We start from the raw sequence: 9,743 nt of genomic DNA, 5'->3' as shown, positions 1-9,743 counted from the left end.
AATCCATGGAAACAATCCTTTCCAATGACTCCATCAGGAAGATTCCTTTTTATAATCCAGTAACCAGTTCTGAAGGCTTCTGTACTAAAAAAAAAAAAAAAATGAATATTTATCTTTAAGGTCCTTATCACTCAAACATCCTGGATATTGTCCATCCATATCTAATAAAACAAGGAGAACCCTGAATCTGGGTGAGCAGACATTCAGAAATATTTCTCAATAGATTATCTGCAAGCCTCCAGATTTTAAATTTTTGGTAAAGGATGAGTCTGAGGCTCTCCAAACTGCTTTGTAAAACTCAAAACCATGTACACCTTTTTATGACCGCAGTGTCCCCATCTTCTATTTCCTGTGCAGGATATCCCACCGTGTCACAAAAGCTCAAATCATCTCAGACCAGATTCATGACAATGGGGTCACAGGACTCCAATGGCGCCCACAGTCACAAGATCTCTATACAACGGAGCACCATTGAGATGCGGTGGATGGGAGATTCCAATCATGGATGTGCAGCCAATAAATCTGCAACTGTGTGATGTTATCATATCAATATGAAGCAAAATAAAGGAATAATTACAGAGCCTTGCTATATCTGTGCAAGGAAGAATGAAGGGAAGGGGGTCCAACCCAGTGCTAACAGGTGTACCCAATAAAGTGGCGGACGAGCATATATTGTCTTGTATTTGGGGGTCATACCTCTTACATGGGGTAAAAATTGTGATCTATTAGGTCACACATCCAATAGAAGATACGTTTATATATTGAGGTTTTTATAAATGTTTACTCATTTTTGTTGGTTGTCAGGTGTAGAGTATTGAGATAGTAATCTTGGCAAAGAATATCTCTGTTTTGTGATTGCACAGGAAAATGATAACAATCACATTTAAGAGGGAGGCGCAAAAAATAGATATAGTCCCATTCCCCACTCCCCTCAACGAAGGGGGAAGAAACCCACGAATCACACCGACATTTATGGTGATCAATCTTCTCTAACACTCAGCTCAGCGATTGGCAAAGCTGCCAGGAACAAATATGTCGTCTTCTTTCGCCCGGCGTGTCGATTTCGGTGGGCGTCACGTGACCCGGAAGTGACGTCAGTTCACTGGCCCATCCCGGGGAAATCTGCGGAGGAGTCATGGGGAGAACGGAGAACCGAAGCTGAGAGCGAGGAACGGAGGCTGGGGGGAACCCCTCTACATAGACACCCCATAGCCATATATCACCCTATAGTGTCCTTTCCCTGTCATTACCAGCCCTTCATGTAAATACCCCAATACTGACCCCACCACATTCACAGACCTTGCAATTATTTATCCCCCCCCCCCCCCAAAACCCCTCATCTATACATTCCTCTATAGTTACCCCCTGATGTCACTTCCTATAGGATACACCCCTCATCTGTTTATCCCCCCTATAGTTACCCCCCTGTATATTGTTTGGTGACCCCCTATACTTGGGCTCACTGTATAGTGACCCCTTTGTGGATATTTGTGGTGGGGGTCACTGCCCTCCCCTCCACCCATATACGTGCCACCCCCCCCCCACACTGACTATAAGACTGTCACCTCTTCTGTCACACCGCCACAGAGTGCAGGACATTGGCATCCTGAGTGACACCTCATGTTTCTGCTAGAAGAGTGACCCTGGTCAGAGAGAGAAGAGCCCCGGTGACCCCAAAATGCAGAGTGACACGTCCACCGCCATGAGGGTCTCTGACAGTGACAACAAGCTGGACACGGCTCCCAGTCCACACAACAACCGTGGGGCCCCCCGAGGAGTCAGCAAGGCCTGGCAGTACAGGTGAGGGGGAGCGGTGTATCCCAGGGGAGGAGGTGCAGATAATGGGGACCCCCAGGTGATCACACTATTCAGGCATGTCAGTCCAGCCGGTCGTATGGTCTGCGGAAAGGGGGGACAGAGGGGCCACAATCCCTGCATTAGGTGCCTCCCTCATCCCTTGGCTTCAGTACTCAATCTTTATGCCAGATCTTCATTCTTATTCCATCTCAGTGATTGGAAGAAATGATGGAGCTGATAAATCAGCCTGTGAACTGGCATTTTATGAGGTGCAGGGTAACCACACCGGTGAATTCATCAGCAATGTATGGGGCTGGAAAGGGTTAAACCCCATCAGTTGATTTTCCTGCTTGTACCCCACTAAGAAAAGTTTTCTTCACTTCCTGTCACACCTGCTGGAGTTTTACTCGCCTATTGCTCTGCTGACATCTAAAAATGTTGGATTTACTCTGACTGTGGTCACTGAGACAAAGATATCAGGCAAATATCCCCAGCAGGGACATTTTATATTAAAACCCACCCCTCCCACCTGTGTTTCAGCCGGTACAGAATAGAGGAGTGGTGTGTTCTCACCTGAAGGAGGCGGAGCTCTGCTACACGTATGAGCCATGTTATTGGTGCGGTGAGCCTGACCTGAATTTTACCCGCTTCATGCCAGTTTTGCCTTACCATCGGCTTGGTTGGGAATGCAAAACTCAGTTAAAGCAAATAAAAGCCTCTGGGGGTGGACACTTCACATTCTCTGTGTTGGGGCCCTGTGTTTTTTTAGGGGGCCCTGTTTGTTCCATTATTTGAAGGAGGAACAAACACTTCCTTGTTTGTCCTTTTTTTCCTTAAATTACGTTTCACCTGCTGGCTCCTCATGTGCCTGCCCATCCCACATCTGACACTATGAGGGAGAATTATTATCTAGAAATCTGAGGGCCCCAAAAGTGAATTGTGGTTTTGGGTGGAATCTATCTGTGTGTTTGCAGTATGACAGGTTCTCTTTACCACTGCCATCTTTCCAGGGCAATTACTTCTCCTGGGAGCTCCATGTGTGCTGAAGTCCCTATAGAGATCGGAGCAAACAAACATCTCCAGGACAGCCAATCAGACGATCAGTGACTCCAGCAATACAAACATTCCTTATGCCTTGTTTCTCACATTCTGTTTCTTCTGAATTCTGAAATAGAATCTCAGCATAGAGAGTGCAGTGGGGGTACAACTGCTCCTCCAGCCTACTATATCCAGAGTCCTACCCATGGTTGTAATGCCCCGATAGCCAGGGTTGCAGGGACAACTGCCCCTGTAACCAGCTTTGTATGTACCAGAGGGTAGATCTCCACTCATAGCTTCCAATGTCCAACTGCCCCTATAGACAGCTCCTTTTATGAAGTGCCCTGAGATAGAACTACCCCAATATCTGACCCTGTCTAGGTAGTGCCCTGTGGAAAATACTGCCCCAATAGTGCTGTCTGCAGAGTTGTTCAGGGGTACATTTTCCATCCCATTTAACTAATGAGATAAAATTGCCCCAATATATGGCACTGTCTGCAGAGTGCCCCCAGGAGGGTAAGTTCTGCCCGAGGTGTGTGAGGATTACCCCCAATGCACAAATACCCCTATATCTGACCCTGTCTGTGTAGAGCCCCAGGCTAGGATTTGCCCCTGGAGCTATCACTGTTTGGGGTAGAACTGAGGGGAGGGAACTACTGGTCTGGCTGTGGTCTACAAACCCTAGCGTGCAGGGTATGATGAGACTTGTAGTCCTTGTGCAGATGGTGGGATTCTGGTTGTCTTCTCTCATTTTTGGTTTATATTTACATGATTTATTTTTTGTACCCCAAATATTTGCCGGTCTAAATCAAGGTTTATGTAAGCAGGTTTGGGTTGTTCCCAGGTGTGCACCCCCCACCCTATACCGTATTTGGGCCCCATTATATTACATTCTACATGACAGGTTCTCTCTGACTCCTTCAGTGTCATGTGCCTTGCACAGCCATCTGATTGCTTCCTGGCTTTTATTTGGTTCAGGTAGGGGAGACGCCACTCTGTCCGCCACTGCAGACTCCATTAATATTTAACCCGTTATTTGACCGGCCGTGGACGTTCTGTGTGGTCTGCAAGCATCAATCATTCATTACCAGACCGAAGGGGAAATAATAAACTGCCAGAGGATTGTCACCTGACGAAAGGTCACCTTATCAGAGGTCACATGACCCATCACCACCCTTATTCCACTTTATCTTCCAGCTGCTGCACAACGGCGCTTACCAACCCTGAGCAATACCACCAGCAGCATGGGGTCAGTGGGACTGTTCAGGGGAAACCAACAACCAAATAATCTTCCAAATGTTTAGTTGGGGGGAATAACAAGAACAGTTTGTATTTCAGGCTTTGCAGATGGAGGCAGAAATCCCAGGGGAAAGGGGGGCAATAAAACCCCAGGTTGAAAAATAACAGATTATCCTCTCTCTGTGGTTGAGTTGTATGGCACAGAAGAAAAGGGTGGGTTGGGTGAATTTTTTGCATGTTCAGCAAAAAGCTGATTGCTGGATCATGTGAGGAGTCAGAGAACTGTTGGTCATGTGATCCCTCATCCCATTCTGGTTCAGCTGACCAGCCTTTGCTGTGATTTCACAATCACAGCACTGTCTCTGTAAAGAACTCTACCTGGAAGTCTCTCTTGGTTTCCATGCAGACATCTGGCCCAGGAAGAGCTGTCACCTTACATTTCTGTGCCCTGCAGTGAATGTTCCTGGCAGTATGTAGGGTGTTTGCAGCCTCATTGGTGCAGCCATTGTGCACAAAATCAATTCAGGTGCCAGGAAGCCAATTGCAGACCTGTACAGACACTAAACCCCCCAAGAAGTACAGCAGGGGGCATTGTAGATGAAGGTTTCCCTCAGTATAGATCAGCGTTGGCCTGCCTGGGTTTTATGCCACTTTTTACACTCCACTTTGGTTTCTGTAATGGAATTCAAGCAAACTTGTAGCTGCAGCACGTTTGTATGCACTCATCATGTGATCAGGATGCGGTTCAGTTTAATTTCAGATCCCTTTAGCATTCAGATTGTGCTATGGAAAAACTTTTCTATAAAAGTCAAAAATTTTCAGAAAGCCTAAAATGCATAAAAACAACTTTGGGGCTATCAGTGTATCCAACCCATAAATCCCCCCAGCTGGCTTCTATATAAAGACGCTACGCCCTGCACTTGCTGGTGTTTCCCCACCATAGGAGGGTTATGAGGACAGACAGAATGCTGATTTCCTGGCTTCCATGATGATGTTTTGGCCTCAAACACTTAAAGAAATACAGAGGAGGAGCTCTGACATGTCTGTGCACTGTCACTGGGCAGTGAAACTGGAGGCTTTAAAGCCAGGAGATTAGTAATATGGCAGCCCTAGTGTAAAAATGTGTGAATGTTCCGCTTTTGGTGTATACAGTGCCCATATATAGTTGAAAAACATTATATGAATCAATCATTCACAACCGTTCAATTTGGACTGGCCAAGGTGCATTGTAGGTGCGACATAACAAGCCCAGGGTTATGTGATGTAATGACAATGATACCATATAACAATCCAGGGTTGTGTGATGTCATAACAATGATGGTATTTAACAAGCCCAGGGTTGTGTGATGTCATGACAATAATACGATATAACAATTCAGGGTTGTGTGATGTCATGACAGTAAAACGATATAACAATCTAGGATTGTGTGATTTCAGGACACTGATGCGGTAAGACAATCCAGGGTTGTGTGATGTCATGACAATGATGCAATATAACAATCCAGGGTTGTGTGATGTCATGACAGTGATGTCATATACCAATCCAGGGTTGTGTGATGTCATGACAATGATGAGACATAACAAGCACTGGCTTGTGTGATGTCATGACAGCGATGTAATATGCTGACCATCATATGATAAAGAGTCCCGTATATGTGGGTTGGATGTGATGTTGTTTCTCTCTTCTAACTGGCTGTTTTCTCTGGCAGTGACCACATGGAGAACATCTGTGGCTATCTGATGAAGTACACCAACCTGGTGACTGGCTGGCAGTTCAGGTAGGTTCCAGCAGGGAGCACTCTGCACTTACCTGATTGTCCCTGAATTCTGCACAGCGGGTGGTGGAGTACGGCTAATATTAGAATGCAATGTGTAATTCTGTGGAGGCTGCCGAGAGATCTGAGTGGTGTGTCACCAAATATTGAACATATGACAGGAACAAATCCCTGTATACTTCAGTTACTGTTAGGTGAATCCTCAGACTTGTATGACCTAATTACTTTCCCAATAATCTAAGTCAGCATTGGCTCTCCCTGGAAAGGATTGTTTTGTAGAATTTGATTATTCAGATCTGAAGCCTTTCCTGACTAATTGGAAACCCAGCGGAGGAGCTCGGGCAGGCTGACTCCTGGGAGTGCTGGATAGAAAGGAATCATTCTGAAGTTATTTCATTTTGCAGCATGTTGAAAGGATAAAGAATGATTAAGGATACCAGTAACACCTCCTTTTCCTGCTTCTTTCCAGATTTTTTGTCCTGAATAATGAAGCCGGCCTGCTGGAGTATTTTGTTAATGAGCAGTCAAAGAATCAGAAGCCGAGGGGTACCGTGCAGCTAGCTGGGGCTGTGATCTCCCCCAGCGATGAAGACTCTCATACCTTCACAGTGAATGCAGCGAGCGGAGAACTCTACAAACTGAGAGGTAGGAAATCTGCAGCGTCAGAGGCCACATGTCAGCCACCCAGCGGATATTTCGTCCAGATGAAGCGTTCTCTCATAGTTTTTCCCAGCCTGGTCACATGAAATTGTACCCGGGTGGAAATAAATTTGGGGATAAATCCAAACCATTTTTGAGGCATGGCTAATGTGAAGTGTTGTGTGTTCAGAAGGAATGACATGCAGATAGTTTCAATGACAAACAGGAGTCAGGGCATGGTCAGTCTGCAAACGCTTACAGAGCCTTGTAAAATATATTTTAAATTAAAATGAATGAGTCTGTTTTTTGTGGAGGCTCCAAGCTTTTACAACGGTTCGTTTAGAAGTTCCATGTAGCTTGCAGGTTGGAGCTTGTCTGATTATAGAGGGTTACTTACCACCTATTCCTGGCTTCCTGCAGCATTACTCTCTTCTGGATGAGAGGAGTCAGTATGAATGTAGTATTACAAATAGAAGGAAATCTGCTGCTTTTTCCTAAATGGTTTGTATTGAGATTTTTGAATGATTGTTGTTTTCTGACAAATGACAGCTGTGGGAAAAATATCGCATTGCATACCAACACCAGACCTGCTTACCTGGGTAAGCGATTTACCGGACAATAAATACGAGTTCTGGGGTGGAGCTGTGGGCAGGAGATCAGTCACCTGAATAGGCATGGTTGGTGCTGAAATACAATGCAGTACAATGGTCACTGAGCTGTTGTCTGATCACTGTTTGCGGGGTGTATGCTGCCCTTGCAGGATCATTGCTGTGTTCTCTGCACCATTTAAGTCTAACTTTCCCTCCTTTGCTTTCCTTTCAGCTAGCGATGCCAAGGAGCGCCAGCACTGGGTGAGCCGGCTGCAGATCTGCACCCAGCACCACACAGAGGCCATTGGAAAGGTAGAGAAAATACAAATGTATTCTATAAACTCTACATGTGCTGCATTAGGGGTGTCAGATCTGTGAATGATGATTGCTGATTGTTTCCCTTCACACCAGCCCATCTTTGTATTAGAAGTAACCCCATTCTAATCCTCATTTCTCTTCTGCTTTGCAGAATAATCCTCCTCTGAAGTCTCGCAGCTTCTCCTTAGCTTCCCAGGGCAGTGGAAACTCTCCGGGCTCCCAGCGGCGGCCCAGTCAGAATGCAGCATCTTTCTTTAACATTGGTCATCACCGAGCATTGCCCGCCAACCGCAAGGCCCTGATATTACAGCCAGACCACTTGGGAGAAGTCAGAGATGTGAGTGATGACTTTGTTACATCCCAGAGCTGTCCTCCCTTCTACAGGGGGACTGAACTAATACCAATCACAGGGTCACCTTACCCAATTGAATGGATTTTATTTGTTGTGATTGCAACAAATAGCTTTTTCTGTTCTGCATCCACCACTGTAGATAAACATAAATCATTATTTAAAATTTGACTGATGCAGTTATATGTAAGTGAGCAGAGAATCGGGTGTATACAATGTAGTGTTCTTCCCAGCTCCTTTTAGCTGGGCGTACCACCCGGCTGCTTTTGGGTGGTTACTGAAGAGTTGGATCACAAAACGGGCTGCCACCCAACTACAATTTCTTCCCTACCGGCCTAAAAAAATGCCAGGGTTTGAACACTGCAATGTATATTCCAGTTATGAGTGTCAGTACATTATTGTTGCATTCTGTTTTACACATTGTGTAGTTTGTCTGGAAAGTGGCACCAGGTTCGGTCACATGATCTCATACCGAGGATACAGAGTGTATGTGGAAAATGTGTAATGTAGACGTGATCGGACTGATTGTCCGGGGATGTGTTGAATGATCTGGTAATCAGACACCCTCCATACTGACCTAGAAATATAAGTGAGTGCCAGGTAATAGAAGGGTGAGACATATATCATGCGGGTACTAACAGAATACACTGCAAGAAATGGCAGGAAACCCTAAGTTGATAATTTTGCGTTTGGCGGCTTTTGGAGAGTTGATCCCTGATTGTTTTTATTTTATTTTCTATGGTTTCTATTGGGGATCCTCTTCCTAGTTCCCGGTTCTGTACAACAGCTGTGCCCATTATAAGGAACTCCTGACATCCCTGCTTTGATTTTCCAGTTCTGTACATCTGCTGTGCCCATTATGAGGGGCTCCCACCATCCCTGCATTGTGTTCCTGGGTCTTTATACCTGCTGTTCCCATTATGAGGGGCTTTCTCCATCCCTATGTTGGGTTCCTGAGTCTTTACACCTGCTCTGCCCATTATGAGGGATTCCTAGGTTCACTTAATACAGTAAGCTGTGTTCTTCTTTATTTATTCTGTAGTCATCTGCTCCTAGGGACCCATAAAATGAAAGCAGAACTGATGTATTTATGATTAAGTCACCTAATGTTTTTATCTCTTCTTCCCTCTCTGTTCACTTGTGACTACCTTATATCCCCTTCACCCCCAACCAGATGATGAGTCGGGCGGAGAGTCAGCAGAGGGACCTCATGCGTACAATTGAAGGTCTGCCCTCCAGTGGCCAGTTAAGCGCTCTGGACCAAGACCTCCTCATGCTGAAAGCCACTTCCATGGCCACACTGAACTGCCTAAATGATTGCTTCCATATGCTACACCAGCAACACACAGCCTTACAGAAGAGCACCCTGCCAGTGGGTGAGTACAACTTATCTATCCCGCTTCAGAGGTTCAGCCTGGAAATAGCTCTGTAAAACATAGAGTACACAGTATTTGTATTATCAGTGTACGTGGATCTCAATATAAATGTCAGCTGTACTTCTGCTGCACTGATTTCTCTTTGTGTGTTAAAATCCTGCAGTTTGCTTCCCCTCCACTCTACTGCGAATACGATTTGTATTTCATATTGATCCGACCTTCTATAGATCTCATAAGGCCAGTGTGCTTCATTGATTAATGGTTTATGTGCTCTGATACTTGGAAGTTCAGGGTACACTATATAGCCAAAAGCCTGCAGCTCCTTCTCCAAATATTGGGGTTCATGTGTCCCCAGTGAAGGGTCCTGGTAATCATCCATCATACAAAGACATTGTAGACAATTGTGCTCTTCCGGCCTTGTGCTCACAGTTTTGTGAAGACCTTTTTCTGCCCCCCCATGACTGTGCCCCGAGGTACAAAGCCCCCTCCGTAAAGATATAGGGTCACCAGTTTATTGAGGAGGAATTTGAGTGTCCTGCACAGAACCCTGACCTCATCCCCACTGAACACCTTTGGGGTGAATTTGATGGATCAGCTAAATCTTTTCATCCAATCCCCCCCC

At 45.6% G+C, this 9,743-nt stretch overlaps 1 protein-coding gene across 1 annotated transcript in view; it reads left to right on the top strand.

Annotated features, from left to right (window-relative positions):
• Nucleotides 1-1,096: 1,096 nt before the first annotated feature.
• OSBPL11 (oxysterol binding protein like 11) overlaps nt 1,097-9,743 on the top strand; it is an 18,704-nt gene continuing 10,057 nt past the window's right edge. Inside the window, exons 1-6 of the mRNA XM_072417888.1 lie at nt 1,097-1,800; nt 5,784-5,852; nt 6,319-6,494; nt 7,311-7,390; nt 7,548-7,733; nt 8,920-9,121. Coding sequence (XP_072273989.1) covers nt 1,679-1,800; nt 5,784-5,852; nt 6,319-6,494; nt 7,311-7,390; nt 7,548-7,733; nt 8,920-9,121 — 835 coding nt within the window. The 5' untranslated portion in view covers nt 1,097-1,678. The remainder of the gene's footprint in view (nt 1,801-5,783; nt 5,853-6,318; nt 6,495-7,310; nt 7,391-7,547; nt 7,734-8,919; nt 9,122-9,743) is intronic.

Source organism: Pyxicephalus adspersus, chromosome 7 (genome assembly GCF_032062135.1).
Source record: "Pyxicephalus adspersus chromosome 7, UCB_Pads_2.0, whole genome shotgun sequence".
In the NCBI taxonomy this organism is placed as follows: Eukaryota; Metazoa; Chordata; class Amphibia; order Anura; family Pyxicephalidae; genus Pyxicephalus; species Pyxicephalus adspersus.
The sequence above is the reverse complement of the archived record's forward strand: the minus strand, read 5'-3'. Positions and strand labels throughout refer to the sequence as shown.